Here is a 19,724-nt window from a genome sequence, read left to right on the forward strand (position 1 = left end):
CAGGAATGTGACCAGAAACAAAAAAAACAACAAAAAAATGAGGCAGATTGCATGTTTGGTTGCAAGAATAAGATTGCCAACTGGCCAGGAGATACAATACCCTGTCTTTTTAATAATGGTTTAACGAGTGGAAACAGGCAGCTGAAGCTTTTCATGGCACAGAGTCAAATAACATCACCAGATAATCACTTGCAGAACAAACTGATATTAAAGGGACAGCTAGAGGGACCAGTTTAAAAGTTGGCAACCCTATCCAAGAACCTCATAAGTTATTTCACAGAATCATGAAGTTGGAGAGAACCTCAAAAGTCATCTATTCCAACTTCGAAGACTGCCTAGCTCTAACCCTTTTCTGCTTGGACAGATGATTGTCCAGTTTAGCCTTCAGGGACGGAGCTCCACAGGTGGCCTGAGCAATTGATTCCAATGTTCTTACAATCAGCACACACACCCCACTGCCAGTGCTACATCCAAGTACTCAAGCTCATTCCCTTTCGTTTTTCCTTTAACAATCTGGTAAAACTCTTGTGGGCTTTCTTACAGGGCCACACTTTGCACTTCACAGCTGCCACTGCCAAGCTGTGGCCAAGCAGAGTGGGTGGGTTGATGTGCTTGCAGTCCGGCACTGCCAAAAACACCCAAGCCGGAATGTGTGGGTAGGCCCGGTTTATGTACCCCTGCCATGCCTGCACAGAGGCCCATAGCAGCTGATGCAGGCTGATGATGTCATAGCGCAGCAGCACCAGAGCTAGGCAAATCAGGCCTCTCCCTCTCCTTGGCCACCACTTGGCAGAAGCAGATAAGCGGTGAATGGACTCCCACAGCTTTCTTTTTTATGGCATCCTTTCTATTCTCTGTATTCTAAGAGAGTAGCTTTCAAAATTCTGGTCCTCAGGAAACTCTTTACAAATTGCTCTGTTTGCCATAGAACTCCTGAATGTTCCAGAATTCTTAGGAACACAGTTGAAAACCATTATCCTAAACTAAAGATGCCCAAGTTCCTTCAGCCTTTATTCCTGGCAGACACCCAAATCCTCCATGAACTTCACTGGAAACCTAGGAATACAATCTTCACACCAAAATTCTACCACAAATGGCCACCAAGCAAATTATACTATCTTAGGTATTGAAAGATACACATCTTTTGCCTGGCAGGTGGTCTCTCAATACTCAATGAGAGCTCACAAGCAAATGGCAGGGGTGCCAATTATTCAAGTGGTTCACAGCCCCTAAAAAATCCCCACATAGTGTCAGGTGCCAAAGCTGTACATAGCCCAGCCATTCCCAGTGTTAAGTATGCCAGCAAGTATTTAGGCACCTGTAATTATGGCCCAGGAACTGGCTCAGCCCCTGTGACTCACTCACTCACTTTTTGGCAGATTCTCTGATTCGCTGTCATATCCATTGGTTTCACCTGAAACGATAGAAAGTTTCCGTCAGCCTTTGCCACCTGGGAGGGGAAGAAGGAGTGCTAGAAGGCAGCTGATGACCTGTCAACTGATGACCTGTCAAGAGCCTCTGACACCAACAGCTGGTCATAACTGCACCATCCAGCAAGAGCACTTTTTGCAGAGCAATTGACCGCAACACACACAATAATCTAAGTAACATTCACTTTATATTTCCAGCGAGGCATCTGCATAATTGTGCAATACAAAACACTGAAGGAGGATAGATCACTGTAATTGTTTAATCTCATTAGGTCAATCAACAACCCTGATTTGCAGAATACGGATTAACCAGGGAGCTGCTATTTGCCAAATTAGAGAAATTATGTACAGCCCATCAATAGAGGCCCCGGTCACACGGGCAGGAAAATGCGGGGGGGGAAGCGTGGCTGTTTGCCCCAGAGCAAAATAATGCACGGCTGCGTGATCAGACGTCCAGTCGAGGTCCCGTCGAGGTCCCGTGATTAGGGGGGAGGTGCCGATCACAGGACAATCTTGCGGCGCGGCAAAAAAGCGTCCTCTCTAGCAAAAGGCTCCACGGGTTTAACCCCTTCCAGGGCTGCAGAGGAATGCAAACTGTGTCCTCCATCCGGGCCACCCTCCCGCCACGCCCCCCCTGCATCTCTCCCTCTGCCACCCGGTGCAGAGAGTTCCTCTCGAGCAGACCGAGCCAGGAGTGGGGGGGGGTACGGAAAAGAGGAGGGGGCTGTGTTGTTTGTTTTTAAACGAAGTGTGCACATGCGCCGTTGGGTGCTTGTGTGCATCCCGTGGAGACTTGGGGGGGAAAAACCTTTTAGCGACGGGACATGGGCGGGCGCCGGATGCCACGACCTACCACCAGAAACGCGATCAGGCGCCCACCCTTGCCCCGCGGTTTTCAGAAACTAGTACCTCGGAGGTACTAGTTTTTTACCCCGCATCTTCAGCGGGAAGCCTCGGGTTCGCCACGGGAGCTCTACGTTTCCCAGATGTGGCGCTGTGATTGCGCCCGGAAAATCCGCCTATCATCCGTCTCTGTAGCGTGGCTAATGCTCCGTGTGACCGCAGCCATATTTAAGTTTCCCCAATGGGGATACAGTAGCTCCACAAGGCCATTTCAGGTCAGGAAAATGGGGTGAGGGAGAAGGCTTAGAGCCCACTCTCCCCCCCAGTCTTGATCAGACTCAGGCCCATGTGTGCCTGAGCACTGAGCTCCCAGGAGACATTTGTTCAAACAGGAATGGGGTGGCTACCCAGACGACACAAGGACCTTGTAACATGTAGTTAGGCCCTCAGAGCTGCAACGTATCTGTATTACCAGAGGCATCCTCATCAACATTAGCTGTCCTGCAAAGAAAACTGCACAGAGTCAAGCATCTCTACCTTTGGCTGGAGAAGCTTCTTTTCCTGTCTGAGCCACCAACTTCACCTTCTTCTTCCCTCGTCTGGAGTCAAATATCTCCTGTATCTTCAACACAAGCTGAAGCCCAAATGACAAAGTGGAAATCAATAGAGCCTCACAAGTCCAAGCAACAACCACAAAACCTACCATGCAATTAACAGACCTATTTCATGAAAAACTACAGCTAGGAAATATGGTAGGGGTTATTATCAACCCCATGGTATAGATGTACCAACTGATCCAAAGAGCAAACTGAATAACCTGGCTTCTGAAAGCAGCATGCAAACATACTATTTTGAAGACTCTGTGCATATACTCCAGGAAGAAGTCAGATTTCAGTGACAGAAGTGAGACCTATGAACTGCCAAACAAAATGGGGACAGAGAACTTCTCCAAGGACTATGGGGGATAATGTGATGGTTGCAACTATAAAGAGCTGGTCCAAAGGAACCCACAACTCTTGGTATGCAGAAGTACTCTTAGCCTTCTTGGGACCCAGGAAGAGTCTCATAGCACAGCTTGGCTTAGCTCTCTAACTGGGCACAAGCAAATCTGTGCAAATTTAAGGGTCCAAAGACCTGCAAGGATATTATCGTGCCACAGGACAAAAACATGTTTACTATTCCAAAACTGAGTTGCTCTGGGGAAAGAACCCACAGAATTTTCCATGGGAAAACAACAAGCAAACTTCTACTATTATTATTGTTAAAACCAGGGGTCATTTCGTAGAAAAAGAGCTAGGGGAACTCATTAGCATAACTCGTTAGCATATGCCACACCCCCTGACATCAAGGGCCCGGCGGTGGACCTGCAAGGCCAGCGGGAGTGCGAGGAAGCCCCGCCAAGGCCCTTCCTGGCCCCAGGCAGGCAGGGGTGGGGAGAGGCGGGGAGGAAGCAACTTACCCCCCCTCTTCTCCTGCCTCCTCCTGGCTGAATGAGGGCTGGAAGCAGGGCGGCTAGAAGCAGGGGGCGGGGCTTCGTCATGTGCCCCACCCCCCTGCACCTCACCCGGGGGAACTGCGTTCCCCCGCGTTCCCCCCCGAAATGACCTCTGGTTAAAACTACTTTTGGGGTACAGCTCTGCTATTCTTATTTCTCATTCTTACAACAACCCTGTGAGATAGGCTTGAGGCACAGTAAGTTTCTGAAAGCTATCTTAGGAAATCTACAAGCAAAAAGATTTAAAAATGGTCTCCCATGTTTACACTCCCAGTTCTCGAACCAGTAATGATTTGTGCCATTATTTTTCTGCTTTTTAAAAAAACGTGTCTGTCTTGAGAATCTGTGAGCTCCACCCCTCCAGAACTGGTGCATATATTTGCCAGAACAGAAGGAAGAGGATCTTGGTAGTCTATAATGGCAAGCTATCCTTATCTGAGGATTGGGGTATCACTGAATGTGACAAACATAGACAGAGTGCTTAGGCAAAGAGGCATTTACTCTGTGGGATAAGAACATCTTCCAAAAAGCCCCTTAGAAACCAAAGAAGGGCTTTAGACAAAAACACCCAATGGTTCATGTCAGGGCTTATGTGCAGGATTGCTAGGCTCCAGGTGGGGTCTGGTGATCTCCCGGAATTACAACTGATTTCCAGACTATGGAGATCAGTTCCCCTGGAGAAAATAGCTGCTTTGGAGGGTGGACTATATACCATTACACTCCACTGAGAACCTACTTGTGTGTTACCTCAAGGCTTTAAGCCCCAGTCAGCTCAGTAGAGGCCATACCAGCTCTCCTTTGTCTACCTTTCCAATCAGTGCCAAAATATTCCAGTTTCTGTGAAAACCTAAGCATGATGATACATTTAAGCAAACTAGTTCATTTGTGGTGCAGGGGGGTTATTGTTCGTTTCCTTGGGGAAAATCTGGACTTGCTTTGAGCAGGCTTGGCTGAGCCCTAAAGGAGGGTTGCTTACTTCCAAGTGGGGCCTGGAAATCTCCTGGAGTTACAACGGTTCTCAAGATTTACAGAGACCAGTTCCCCTGGAGAAAATAGCTGCTTTGGAGGGTGGACTCTATGGCATTATACCCTGCTTAGGTCCCTCCCGTCCCCCAAGTCTCACTCTCCCTGGGCTCCACTGCCCAAATCTTCAGGCATTTCCCAGAGGAGTTGGCAACCCTAGTATAAGGCAAGGTATGGACTGTTTTAGTACCCAGCTGGCGTGACAACTGCTTGATTCCCTCTCTACAAATGAAAAGGGAGTGGTTTTCATGTTCTCAGCATCATAATCCTCTTTGCCAGGAAGTTGGCAGCAAGGGATGCTCACGCGTCTCACACAGCTGATTTCCATGTTCAAGAGCTGTCCAAAGGGAGAGCAGAGCTCACACATTGTCCCCAGAGAAACTGAGGAATATTTTGGTCTCGCAGGTTTGAAAGGAAGGAAAGTACTAATGCTTAGAGAACTGAATGAGCAGAGCAATAAACAGAGCAACAGAGAGTCCCAGTTTCCTGGGCTAGTGGGCGCTCAAGCTGCTGGCTAACCTCTTGCTTTTGCTGACTGGCTTCTGTCATTTACAAAGAAAGAGCCATGTGCTAAAAGTGAGTGCCATCAGCAGCCCAACCCACCAGGGTGTCAGGCAGCTCAAGCCACAGGCAGGCTGAGAGCTCTTTGCCTCAACATGTCAAGTTCCAGCCTGCTGACACTCTGGTCTCCTGCAGAACTGCTTTCCTATTGTAGACACAGTGCTCAGGCCAAGTTCCCTCTTGCCCTAGCTTTAAGAATGTATTCAACATTCCAACCAAAGGCAACAGGGTGGGGTCCGCTTGTTCCCATAACCTCAAATAATGCAGAAAAGCAAATGCTATAGACACCAGGTAGATCCGTTCACAGTCCCAACCCTTTCTCTGACCTCAGCAAACCCAGCAGAGACAGGCTCACAGAGGAAGAAAGGGTTGCAGAGACCCAATCCGCTGCCCTCAGGTCAGGCAGGAACACGAGGGAGTGCAGCTTGACCTTAGGCCACCACTGCCCTTATGCAGGAAGCGCTGGATTTCCTGCATGAGCTTCCTTCTGCCTGTCTTCTGCGCCCCCAGTGTTTTCCAATCCCAGATCCTAGTTCTGCTAAAAGGAGAGCCCCTTGGTGCTTTAAATAGCTACATCAGTGTTTGCGGAGATAAACTTTGTCCCAACTCTGCCAGGAACACAAACCAGAGAGCTTCTTGGCAAATGTCTAGGGTGAGTCTGAAGATGTGTATCTTCACTTTACACCAGAAATGACAATAAATGGTAGGGGACTCAAACACTGCGCAAAGTGCGAAGTGGCCCCAAGGCTCCAGAATAAGTCGCTGGGAGCTGCAGATGCTGGAGAGCACGTGTTTTTCAGCTGTGGTTGATAAAGACACGTTTCTGCCTCATTTGGGCCTCAGTCCAGCAATTGCAGCCAAGTTTTAGCAGTTCAGGGTGAGAGAATAACATGCGCTTCCTCTCTCTGTAAATTACTCCCACATTTCTGGAGGTGCTTTGGGGGTCTTGAGGCAAGATCCATTTGTCTAAAGAAGGACATTCAGAGTGGGATATTTCATCATTCCTCCTGACTGGATGGGTGTTTATGATCATCTTCACACACTCTGAGAAATGCAGATGTGTAAAACTTGGATAGGCAGTTATCCTGGCCTGGCCAATATGCTTACATTCCCCTCTGTACACATACACACAATTCCCTTTGCAGCAGCAAGAAAGAATTCCTATGAAGCTCTGTGGCTAGCTCTATCCAATTAGGTGACAGAACTCGGAGTTCCTATTGCTTAAGGTTTTAGCTAGACAACAATGCATTTTACTGTATAAATCGTGATTACTGTTTTCTTACTGAAGGATTGTTTCTAAAAACTGTACGTGAATGCATGCATTTATCTGTGTGGTGCTAGACATTCATTTGAATGTGGAGAAGTTGACCCAAAGGCACCCAGAGCCCAAGTCCCCCAACACACAGGCAGCACAAAGCCAATTCTTGTTTCTCTGTTACTCACCCACGGGAGGGAGTGCATTCTTGTTTCTCTGACTACCCCATGCATACTTCTCTGTTACTCACCCACGGGAGGGAGTGGCAGGAAACACATCAGAAAAAATATATTCAAGTTTTAAGTAACAGGCTCCTTCTTAATGAGCTCTTCAGCAGCGTTAAGCACAACACTTTTTGGCGGTTAAATGTTAACCTGAGAATCAGCAGATTCAGAGAAAGAAGCTACACAAATCCAGGGAGACTAAATCAATTCAGGATCACTTTGAGTCTCTGCAAATCTCATTAAGGCCCCCTCTTAACAAAGGCAGAGGTTAATTCCCAGTGTGAAGGAGGATTAATTGTGTATTAATCACATCTTGCTACACATGGCCTACTTGTTAATAAGTATGAAGGCATAAATGTAGCATTCAGGTAAACAAAGGGGAGGACTGAATTCAGCTTATAGCCAATTTCAGCTACTCTCCTAATCTGTTGTTTTTAAAACCTCCCTTTTCTATTTACAATAAGATTGTCTTGAATTCTAAAAAAAGTATATTAAATCCTTCTACATCGTATTAAATATAGATTTACAACTCAGAATTAGATTATAATTACTGAGCATTGGGGAATTAGTGTGATATCTAGCTCTGTAAACCAGCCACAGTACGGACAAAGCACCACATCAAATAATCACTGCAGCAATAAGCATCCCAGTGTGCTCCTATTTCATCTCTCTGTAAAGAGTCTAGGGTATGGGTGGATTCTGCACTATGATTGGATAAACAAGTGTCCATGGTAGCGTGGTCAGCATTTTTTCACCTGTGCCAGGCCCGCAAGCTAGCTCCATATTTGTCTCGGTCAGACCTTGCCACATTGATCAATGCAACCGTCACCTCCAGACTAGACTACTACAATTCGTTCTACATAGGGCTACCTTTGAAAATGCTTTGGAAAATGCGGCAGCTGCACTGGCTACCAATTAATCTCCAAATCCATCTCAAGGTGTTGGTGTTAACCTTCAAAGCCCTTAATGTTCTGGGACCCTCATACCTATGAAACCGCCTCTCCTGTTACAACTCCTCGTGTTCCCTTCAGTCATCCTCTAGGGGCCTCTTGCAGGTGCCTGGCCCCAGGATGTCTTGGTTAGCTGTCACCAGGGGAAGGGCCTTCTCAGTTGTGGCCCCTACCCTGTGGAATGCACTCTTAGATGACACCCATGCCCTGCCGGACTTGTTTCGTTTCTGCAGGGCATGCAAAGCTGAATTATTTAGGATGGCCTTTGGAGGGTAACGTGTTTGGGCTATTTTAATAGTGGTAGGGTGATAGGCATGTATTTTAATATTCTAATGCTTTAGTATTTTAACTTTAATATTTTATATTTTAAAAAATATTTTTTAAAATCTTTCCTCACCCGTGGAAGATTTTTCCTCTTCCTGCTTTCAGCCTCGCCTGCCTTGAAGAACTTCCATTCAGTCAGAGTAACAGGTAGAGTTGTGTCTTTTGCCAGCTTCCCACGCAGGCAGATCCGAGCACTCTTTAACTCCAGGGTTTTGCGATGAAGGAAATGTGGCTTGGGGGGAAGCTAAACAGAAGGGAAGACAAGAGAATGAAAGCTTTACTATGAAATTGATTCCAACATACCTCATCAGGCTCCCCAAGAGTCTTGCTAATGGGGGCCAATTACTATACATTACATTAAAGATCTGCGATATATTTGGAAAATGAATACACCCCTTCTCCAGAGACCTGCTTAATGTGTTCACAAAGTGACCAGATCTCCCACCAGGCACTTGGACCTTAAAAAGCATCCACCCGGACAGGGGTCCTGATCTGGCATGGTTCTGGGGCAGTGTGGTTAAATCTCCCACACACACACACTATTTCCTTGATAAACAACCACCTCCCTGATCCCACCAACTATAAGCCCCACAGGGAAAAAGACTGTACAGTATGGGTGCCTGTCTTATTCCCTCAGTGGGACAAATTACAGTTTGGACAGGAAGGGATTTTTATCAGAGAAATGGCAGGGGGGGGGGGAAGGATATTATCCCCTCACCCCAACCCTAATCCAAATCCTATGGTGGTTTTTTCTGAAATCGAAGTACAATTATTGAAATCGAAGTACAATTATTGAAATCGAAGTACAATTATTGAAATCGAAGTACAATATTTTTCTGAAATCAAAGTACAATCACAGATACTCCAATGTAACATGAAGTTTAGTCCTGAGTTGTCATGCTTCTGGCAGTGAATGGGAATAAAGCAGACAGATATGTTCTAATGTTCTCTCCCTTTTTAAATATAAATTATTATTTGCAAGGTTATGCAATATGTTACCTTACAGGCCAAGCTGCAGGTTCACCGAGGCGTTAACAGGCAGCACAAGTTCCCCTCCCACCTGAGTAGGGTTGATACAGAACCAGCTTTTTAAGTTTATTATTTTTCTAACTTCCCCCTCACCTTTGATCTCTGCATGGGAAGTATAGAGTATTTCCTGTGGATAAAGAGAGGTATAAACTAATGCCTACACTGCTGCAACTTGTGCCTCCTGTCTAAGAGCACGTTCACACACATGGAACATCAAGAGTTGACTTGCATGTGTGAAATCACCATCACAGACTAACTTTTCATATCTCCTCAAAGTGTTTTCACTGAAGCCATTTACACATTCAGCTGAATGTGTATGCATGTGTGAAGATATTTCCTTTCACTGAGCTTTCTGAAGGATGAAACCTGATCTCAGGGAAGCAGGCACTGAGCCCAATACTAGGTAAGGATGTTGGGCAGGCAGAGAAAGACATTGCCGTCACCTTGGGTGGCTTATAGGTGTTCCGGGCAGGAGGCAGCTTCCAAGCAGATGGGATCTTCCAGAGTGGCTTCACTTTAATATCTTCATACAGATTCTCCTTAGCGGGATCTGGAGAAAAGAAATCTCTTGAAGGTCAGAACCACCACTCAACCACACATGCTTGCAAAGAAAAGCCCAAACTGGGTCAGCACTCTTGTCCTAGCAACTTTAGTCAGACAGGGGGAGCAAAACATCAATGTGCATGGCAAAGCCCCACACCCTTCCTCTCATTTACCCGCCTCCCAGAAAAAAACCCAGCATTTTGATCACCAGGGACTCATTAATATGGTCATTAGATCGCTAGCAGTGACTATTGACTTCCAGAATGACAGTAAAACTACTTCATCAAAGCCATTAGGATCACTCTCTTATTTAAACATACCAATAATGTCCTCATAGAGGTTGTCCTCTGACTGGGTGCAATAGAGGCGGACACCTGTGGTGCCATTCAATTCTTCATGGAGCTTTTGGTACTCCAAGGCGGCTATCCTGTTCCGATAGCCTTGGATATCTTCAAATTCAAAGGACTTTCTGAAAAGAAAACAGAAGGTTGTCTTATCCTCAGAGATATCTCACATCCAGAGGACGAATATGACACAACCTGCCTGTCCACTGCCTTGTGTTCACTGGCTGAAACTTTCAGAGCTCTTTTCTCCCCACCACCAACTTTTGAGACTTTTTAGAAAAGGTCACATTATAGAAGATGCCACTTTTTAGGTAAGTTATGCCTTTCATCTCACCAGTCTGGATGTACAAAGAAGGAAAAAAATATTTAAACACCCCAAATTCAAATTCTATTTCTCTTCCATCTATTTTCCCCCCCTTAAGGTAAGGCATGAAAAACAATTTTTAAATTCCACAACATGAATAGATATATATGGAGAACACAGATGGGAGTTCCAGCTCCTTTCTTTCCCACACCCATAACTCAAAGCCCACGCTCCAAGGCTAAACTATGTGTTCACCTATTTACATCTAAAGTAAAAGGAGAGAGGAAGAAGGTCTCCTTTGTCGCAAAAATGGGATGCGCGCAGCTGAGGAGATATTAAATCCTGGCTCCTACTCTCACTCCATATTGTCCCTTTAAGGATTTGGCTCTATTAACTGGATTGGAGGAACAGTGCTGAATGTAACAGAAAGCAGTGAGACTGGGGTGCAGAGCGACCGTGGCCTCTCGGTAAGGGATTCCCCACCTGACCTTTGATGTAAACAGGTGGACACATATTTAAATTCCCACAAATCACCTCCAGTTACATCTAGTTCCTCTGGCCAGAATTTGTTACATCTGTGCATATCAGGTACATTTGGAGCAGCACTTGGGGGGTGGGTGGGATCTACAAGTAGTCCAGGTATTTTCTTTACTTTCAAGGTGGAAAGCAAATGAGCTGCCACTTACATTCTTTGTCTACTTACAGTTCACTGGGATGCCAAATCACCACTAGATTATCTTCCTGCTGGGGAGGCAACTATGCTTCCACTCAAAAGAATTTTCAAGTGGTGCTCAAATGGACAAAGTTGTAACACAGAGTGGCAAATTTTAACTAGCCTCAGCAGGCCCACACTTTCGCAGGGCCGCCAGCTCCAGGGTGCAAAATTTCTAGAGATCTGGGGGTAAAGCCTAGGGAGGACTGGGGGACCGCAGCAGGGTATAATGTCATAGAGCCCACCCTCTAAAGCAGCCATTTCCTTCAGTGAAACTGATCTCTGTAGCCTGGAGATCAATTGTAATTCCAGGAAATCTCCAGGCCCCATCAGGAGGCTGGGAACCCTACAAGTTTTCTAGAATAGTGGCAGGTCCTCTCTCTGACACTGTGCAGAGCTTTAAAGGCTCTTGAAGTGTCACCAAAACTGAAATGGATTACACGAGTTCAGGGTCTGGGACTTGTTTCTACTGCACTCCGCTTCAGAGGTTCCGTATGACTAGGGAATGAGGCTCAATGCTGACTCGACCATTTTCACTTGTCAGAGAGGGAAGAACACTCTGCACCATGGTAAATGTGTGGACCCCTGATTAGGAAGATTTGATGCCTGGGCTTACCAAGAAATCAGGTTGTGTGAGCTTTTAAAAATTAAACATTTGGCGATAGTGTAACTCAAATAGGACATTAAACTCTGAATTCTACAGCCTAGATATATTACACAAATTAGCTTATTCTGCATACACAGCCCAACGCTTGCCTATCTTTCCAACCAAATCCAGAACTATGTTCCTTTAAAATATAAAAAAGAGCAAGAAAGTTTATCTTTTTCAAAGTGCTGAATTATATTTCAATAAAAATTCTACATCCATGCAGAATTACAGAGCACAGGCACTTTGCCCACAAGGCTGCACCACAGTGACCAAAAGGTGGGAAAACAATATACTGGGCTAAACTCCCTATATTCTCATACTCCAGTGTAACACACAAAAACAACTAATTTCATTGGGGGGGGGTTAATTTTAAAAGGTGAAACTTTCTGCATAAGCTTTATAGATAACCCAATAAAGTTTTGTATGGGGAAAAGAAGATAAGCGAACTCTAATCGTCTAACACAGGAAAACCCCTCTCAGAACACCCACCTCTTTGATCTGGCCCGGAGGCCTCTTCTGGCCACTTTCTGTTCAGGGTCTTGGGAGTTTGTTGTAGGGCAGCCACCATTACACTGATGTTCTGGTGGCTTCTGCTCAACATGGCTTCCATTAGGACACTCTGCATGGTAACGGAAAGTCCTTCGTGGTTTGGGTACTGGGTTAATGGCTGGTGGCTGTTCCTCCTGGCCCTCAACATCACAGTATATATTCTCCAAGCTCTTTGTCGGTGCAGTGTTCAGCTCCTTCTCTGTTGAGCCACAGCTTTCCCTTTTCCTTTTCAAGTCCAAAGCTTTCTTGTCAGGGGTAAGGGCTTCTATCTGTTTCCACAGGTCCCGTGAGGTGTAGAAGTTCCCTGGGGGGAGCCTCTCCCCTTCCCAGTCCTCATCGTCCTCTTCTTCAGATATCACACCATTGAAAAGTGGCTTGGCCACATTAGCGTCTTGGAGTCTCTCCTCTTCCTCCTCCTCAGTCACAGAGCAGAGATTAGAATTTTCCCGGAAATCTAAGCCAAGACTCCTGACATTTAGTAAACCTTCTACCTTCCTGCCATGGTCAGGATCAGTAGGCTGATCCTTGGAGTCATGGCCATACTTGACCCCAAAGTCTTTGGGTTTCTGCCTTTGCTCCTGGCAGTCCCCTTTTGTCCGACCCTCCCATTGAGAGATCTTCTGTTTTATGTTCCGGCAGTGGCTACGAGACAGAGTTTGCACAGCCGTACGGGAAAAGCTGGCATCTACACTCCCTGTGGGGTGCATGGCAGGCAAGCTTCATTCACAACTGCCCCATCACAGCATGCTGCCCAACCCTTACAGAGTGTGTAAGATCTGTAAGTCCAAATCAAGCATTGGTTGATCTCCAATCAAATCCAGTTTGTCGAGTGCACCAACTCCTGTAATGAAAGGGGAAATGCATCCTGATGCCACCCTGAAGAAGAGATACAAAAAATGTAAAGGTGCTAGACACCAAGATGTTCAGTAAATCCCCCCCCCAAAAAAAAACCCAGATACCTGAGGGAATGTCATGGTCTGATGGATTGCCTTTGAAATATTAGCTTATTCTTCTTCAAATATGATGGCAGAGAGGCAGTATAAAATATTTAAAACAGTTTGGGTCCAGGACTGCCTCTCCCCATCTGCATCTACCCAAGAACAGAGAGGTGGGGTGGGTAGCCCGATAGTACTGGGACTCTTAACTGATTCCTTCTCCACAGTTCATCATCCTCATTTGAATTTTAGGAACCAGGCCAAAAACCTTTCTGTTTACACATGGGTTTGGCTAATTTTTGGTTAATGATTGGATGTCTGTTTTGTCATATGCTGATCTTGATTTGAGATGTTATGGGCTGATTTTATGGATTTTACTCATTATGCTGTACAGTGGTTTGTTTTATTGGTTTTTACTGTTTCTGTATTGACTATTTACTGTGTTTTATGTGGGTATAGTCTGGAAGCCACCTCAGAAGTCTACAGCTGAGAGGTGGAGATAGAAATCTTGTAATTAAATAAATAAATGAATCTAATTATTCTAGCAAGAATGAGAAACAGAGGACCTCAAAGCTGCTTGAGCTTGTACCAGAGACTGGGTATATATGAGTCACCTCTCACTTCCACTCCCCCAAATCCAGAAACTTAGCAGTCAAGTGAAACAAAATCATATGCAGCACTATTAATATTCATAGGACTTGACACATCTGCCATGATTTTACAGATAGGAGAAACACACATATTCTTCAGGAAGTCTATGGCTGAACAGAGACTTCAATCCAGGCATATTCGTGCCAGGGCTAACATTCTGTCCACTGGACCATAATGTCTCCCTTCAATAAGTGCCATACACACATAGTTTCTCTCAGAAATTTTATTATACAGTTCACAATTGTCAAGTATTCTACAAAGCTAACACAGATGTTTACAAGATGGTGGGGACAAAGCAGATCAAACCGTTTTACAAGTGCCACCACCATTAGATTCAGGGAATTTCAGCAGCACCAACAAAATACTTAACTACAAACTATGGTGTTCTGGTCTCAAAGTTGATTCTCCTGGAAGCAGATCCCCTGGGCAGATCAGGATTACTCTTACAGTTAAAATGCTACCATGACCACAGTTCTAGAGGCTCTTTTGTTGGGTATCATTCAGGACATTTATTAAAAAGATCAGGAATAGCAAAGTCCCTCAAGGCCATGCTTGGAATAGATACTGCCTTCATTTCACAAACAGGAAAATAGGGCAAGACAGTGATGCAAACCACCCACAGCCACTGCAGGCGGAGGTAGTGGAGACAAGGTTTGAACCCAAACGGGCTGGCTCAGATACTTATGTTCCTCCCACACCCTACACTGTGCAATACTGTGCTTTCCCATTAGCAGTACACCTGAGTGCAGGTATCTTCCCAAACCAATAATTGCTTCAGAGTCTACCATAGCCACAAGGCATCTGCACAAAATTGCTTCTGGGCTCCTTAAGATAGGGAAACTTCAGAAAGAACAAGTTTGCTATATAGCTCAGCTGTAGCAACTGCTGCACTCACAAACTGCAGGGATTAGCAACAGAGGTCTTCACACTGCCAATCACAAAGAGATCAGGGCTTTATGACCAAAGAAGGACTTGTATGAGGACTGAGCAGAGGCTAAAGTGAGACCAGAAAGGCCCCACTTTCAGACACTTACTTAGACGCAGGACAAACATTTCCAAACTTTCCACTAAAACTACTATGGTGAAAAAATGATATAAATGCAAGATAAGTTGAAGATCTTAAAACAACAAGATGCCTGGGCAGCTAACTAGGGATGCTGCAGGGTTAATCCAATGACTCCTGACTGAGGACAGCAACATCACAGAGTGGGAGCCCTCCAGTCCATGTAAGCAGGGCTATTCTGGGGCAGGAACGCACAGGAACGGAGTTCCGGCTGGCTTCAGAGTTGGGCACGCCGACTACAGCCAAAACCTCTCCATGCACGGCTATGGAGGGAAGGCCTGGAGAGCGACACCACCACCCCCCGGCAACTCCAAGGCAGGCAGGGCCTGGAAGAATCGGGAAGCCATTTAAATGCCTCCCCGTGCCTTCCCCGGCCTGTCCAAGAGCCAGCTTGCCCAGGCTACCCGCAGCCGCGGGGAGCCCGGGCAAGCCAAGAGAAGGCATGGGGGTGTGGCCTGATATGCTAATGAGCTGTGCTGTCATGGGTGTGGCCTGATGTGCTAATGAGTTTCTGCTGTTTGGTGTGGCCTGTTATTCTAATGAGTTCCTGCTGGGCTTTTTCTACAAAAAAAGTCCTGCATGTAAGCATTCCTTGCCCTGTATGAACTCATAGGTTTCTACATGTGCCCCACACCACCCATTTCCCCAGCACATAACCCAGTGTTTGCTGACTGGCGTTATACTCTGCACCCACAACATTTGGCAGGCAGACCCTCACTCTGTCTTGCTGTTGTGCTTCCTTATGCAGGTGGAACCACCTTCCTGCTAAGGCTTTCAAAGGACTCCTCCTCACCCCACACAGATATCCATAAATGGGCCTGTCTCAGAACTTTCCTTCTTCCACTCCCCCTATCTGCAGTCTTGATTAGCAGCAGCAACAGGGCCCCTCCCCAAAGAAACAGGCTGACACAGAGTGATAACTAGAGATCACCACAAACTGGGAAAATACGGTTCAGATCGTGGCTCATGGCGTACCCGGTTCACAAACCATGAACCATCACAAACTTTTTTGACGCCAAATGAGCTGGTTCAGTTTGCAAGGTTTCTGACACAGTAGAAACACACACACACCCGCCAGGCTAGTGACACCAGACTCACGGGATCTCCACCTGACTCTCCTCTACCTGCCTGTCAGGTTTGGTGAGGATTGGATTTACGGTGTCCAAGTTACAGTCCACGAAAGAAGGTGCCCCCAGGATATTTGGTTGAGGACAGGGACAGTTTACATCATGGCTGGCAACCTACCTGGATCCCCTGTCTAGATCCTCTACTCCTTATGGAGCTTACTCCCTCTCCCCTGTGCTTGCAAAGCACCCACAGACCAGATATGGGAGAGAAATAGAAGACATTTTAGCCACTTGCTTTAATTACTGGATAATTTGCTGGATTTGGTTTTTATGTTTTTATGGTTTTAACATTTGTACATTGCCTGGAACCCCACAATCGTGGGGATTAGACAATAAATATAATGTAATAAATAAATAATAAAGTGCTTTCTGCAGAAATGACAGGCACAGGTTCAGGAGTATATAGAACACTTCCTGTGCAAGCTAGAGGCATCACACTTTCTGAGGACCTCTGCCTAATGCTCCTCTACATGCCTTCCAAGTTATGTGCAGATTGGATTTAGGAGGTCCAAGTTACAGCCCCCCAAAGAAGATGCCCCTAGGAAAGTGCTTTTGGGGAAAATGTACATAGAATGACCCCCTGCAAGCTACACATGTCGAACCCACAGGAAACCTCATCCTGCCGCCCACTTCTCTGCAATCTCTCCAGATTGGGGGCAGATTACACTTCTGGGGTCTCAGTTACAGACTCCCCAAAAAGATCTCCCACGTTTATACCCTCTCACCCCTCCTGAGTGTGAACACCTTCGTGTGCCATGAGGGTAGAAGTGAGTGCAAAGAGTGCTCATCGTGGGGGGATGAAGTCCTCTACCCCCCTTTGTACCACAGGCCCCCATGCCCAGGCACCAAACCCATCCTGCCAGCCCTACCAGGGCATCATCAGGGGTCTTGGAGCCTCCTTCCCCAATCTGTTCCTGGGGCTCTCCACAGGGACAAAGGAGTTGTTAGCACTGCCCAGAGACATCAGCAGTTCCTGACACTCGTTGAAGAGGAGGACTCTGACAGCAATAATTGGGGGGGGAGCATCCTCCTCTTCTACATCCCAGCTCCCTGTTGCTGCTCCTGTCTCGAATACACCCCTCCATGGCCCCTTCCAGTAGCTGTGCCTCCCACCTTCTCCAGTCCTGGGGCCCCATTTCCAGCCCCCAGTTCCAGCTCCCTGTTGCTGCTCCTGTCTCGAATACACCCCTCCGGGGCCCCATTTCCAGCCCTCAGTTTAGAAACATTTTTGCACCCTCCCCAGGGACACCTATGTGGCAGAGTGCCAGGTATGCCACATCCATGTCCAAAGGGGCACAGCCCCCCCAACACTCATCCTCTGTCCTTTGCAGGCACCTGCAAAGGATGCACCCAGGTATGTTGCCGCTGAAGGAAGGAGTGGTAACCAGCGTGAGAAAGAAGAGGCCCACTCCCTGTCAGCATGGAGAAGCAGAGAAGGAGCAAGAGGCCCCTCCAAGAGAGGCTCCCTGCACTTGGGCTGTTGTGGGTGGGCCACCCTCCAAGAGGTCAAAACAGCTACATGGAGGGCCCAGAAAGCAGTCACTTGATCAGCGAGATGATTGCTATGGATGACCAACTCTTCTCCCTTGTGGAGGTTGTAGCCTTTCACTGGCTACAGTAGCGATGGCCAAGGCTCAGCTCTCCAGCGCGCAAGGCGGAACCATGCACGTTGACTCATCAGCGAGATGATTGCTATGAATGACCAACTCTTCTCCCTCGTGGAGGTTGTAGCCTTTCACCGGTTACAGTAGCGATGGCCAAGGCTCAACTCTCCAGCGCGCAAGGCGGAACCATGCACTTTACAGCAACCTCTGGAGCAGCCAGCAGGGCTTTTGGGGCACAGTCCAGGCCTCGGGAGAGCACAGTCCTGCCACCAGGCTATAAAGTGGTTCTGCTCCATGTACAGGGGATGGATGCAGACCACATGGCGCAAAACATTGCTGCCATGATACACAGTAGCCTGAGGGAGTGGGTGGGCAGCAGCAACATCGTCCGTTGCTACATGGTCACAGACACTGGTGCCAACATGTTGGCTGGCATCGTCTGCCTGGCGCACATGCTTCACCTCGTGGTGAAGGATGCTCTGGGGTTGGGGAGCACTGTCAAGGCCACCTAGAATGCTGCTTTCCTCAAGATGCAGTCCTTGCACAAGACCTGCCAGCGCCTGCCTGCCCACTTCCCATGCAGCATCAAGTCTGCCCGTCTGCTGCATGACAGGGAGGGGAAGGGGGATGAGGGTTCTGCTCCATGTACGGGGGATGGATGCAGACCACATGACGCAAAACATTGCTGCCATGATACACAGTAGCCTGAGGGAGTGGGTGGGCAGCAGCAACATCGTCCATGGCTACATGGTCACAGACGCTGGTGCCAACATGCTGGCTGGCATCGTCTGCCTGGCGCACGTGGGGAGAACTGTCAAGGCCACCTAGAATGCTGCCTTCCTCAAGATGCAGTCCTTGCACAAGACCTGCCAGCGCCTGGCTGCCCACTTCCCATGCAGCATCAAGTCTGCCCGTCTGCTGCATGACAGGGAGGGGAAGGGGGATGAGGAACTCCACCTATGCCATGATCGCATGTTTGGTGGAGCAGAAGAATGTGGTGGTGGGAGGTCATCTCTTCCATGACTATCCTGCACAGGGAAGAGGAGCTCAGCATCAGCTCCAACACCTGGCTGATCCTCCCCCAAATGATGTGTATCCTCAAGCCCTTCTAAGACACTACCAATGTGCTGTGCACCAATATGGCCAGCCTGGAGTGAGTCATCCCTCTGATTTGAGGGCTAGACCAGGCACTGCCTTCTGCATTACAGCTGGGCCCCGAGGGGGTGGCTGTTCTCCCATGGGTCACAGGTGGGCATCACCGCCAGGTTGAATTTTCTCTGCAAGAAAGGGGAGTACAAGCTGGCCTGTAATTGTGACCCTAGATAAAAGGCAGCATTGCTCTCCTGGATGGAAGCTCTCATTGCTCTCATGCAATGGCAGGGTTGCCACTAAAATTTTATTTTTCATTTCCCAGTTACAAGTCCTTTCAGAGCTGTTCTCTCACGGGCAGTTCTCTCAGAGCTTTCTCAGCCCCACGTGCCTCACAGGCAATGCTCCCTCTAAGCTGTGGAGTCTTGTGAGCAATAATTCTACTTGGTGAGCTCCTGGCATTAAAGTTGTGAGCAAGGCGATTTGGCTGCTGCATCAATGAGCTTGCTCTGGAGCCATCCCTTCCGGAGCTGAGACAAAAAATGGATGAGCCGGAGGCTAAAAAAATCTGTGAGCTAGCTCCAGGGTTGCCACTAAAATTTTGCTTTTCATTTCCCTGACTTTCCCTGACCAACATTTGTCAATTTCCCTGACCACCATTCGAATATAACCACAAGTTTGAAAAATATTGCATTCATGCAAGGTAAGGTTCCACTCCACAACGACACAAGTCTCAACTGCAAAAATATTTGTCAAAGAGATTTAATATCAGCTTCTTTCAACATTAACTGCAGCAACATCTGTTTTAAAATTGCACCAAAAATTACACCAAGATACAAATTTCAATTCAAGTAAACTCTGAATGCTAACAAGTGACATAACATTTTCTTTATTGTTTTAAGGTACACTAAAAATTATATTAACGTTCTATCTAAAATGGTTGGGAAAGGACATCATTAAGTTCTACTTGTATTCTGCCACTTCTCTATTCCAGTTGCCACAAGAACAGATCATGCTCTT

At 47.0% G+C, this 19,724-nt stretch overlaps 1 protein-coding gene across 1 annotated transcript in view; it reads right to left on the reverse strand.

Moving 5' to 3' along the window:
- DENND2C (DENN/MADD domain containing 2C) overlaps positions 1 to 19,724 on the reverse strand; it is a 76,666-nt gene that overhangs the window by 25,282 nt on the left and 31,660 nt on the right. The window contains exons 2-7 of the mRNA XM_015429284.1: positions 12,176 to 13,111; positions 9,998 to 10,146; positions 9,578 to 9,684; positions 8,179 to 8,349; positions 2,811 to 2,907; positions 1,370 to 1,414 (exon numbers count right to left, since the gene is read on the reverse strand). Coding sequence (XP_015284770.1) covers positions 1,370 to 1,414; positions 2,811 to 2,907; positions 8,179 to 8,349; positions 9,578 to 9,684; positions 9,998 to 10,146; positions 12,176 to 12,942 — 1,336 coding nt within the window. The 5' untranslated portion in view covers positions 12,943 to 13,111. The remainder of the gene's footprint in view (positions 1 to 1,369; positions 1,415 to 2,810; positions 2,908 to 8,178; positions 8,350 to 9,577; positions 9,685 to 9,997; positions 10,147 to 12,175; positions 13,112 to 19,724) is intronic.

The sequence above is a fragment of the Gekko japonicus genome, unplaced genomic scaffold, assembly GCF_001447785.1.
Source record: "Gekko japonicus isolate JY-2015 unplaced genomic scaffold, Gekko_japonicus_V1.1 scaffold786, whole genome shotgun sequence".
In the NCBI taxonomy this organism is placed as follows: Eukaryota; Metazoa; Chordata; class Lepidosauria; order Squamata; family Gekkonidae; genus Gekko; species Gekko japonicus.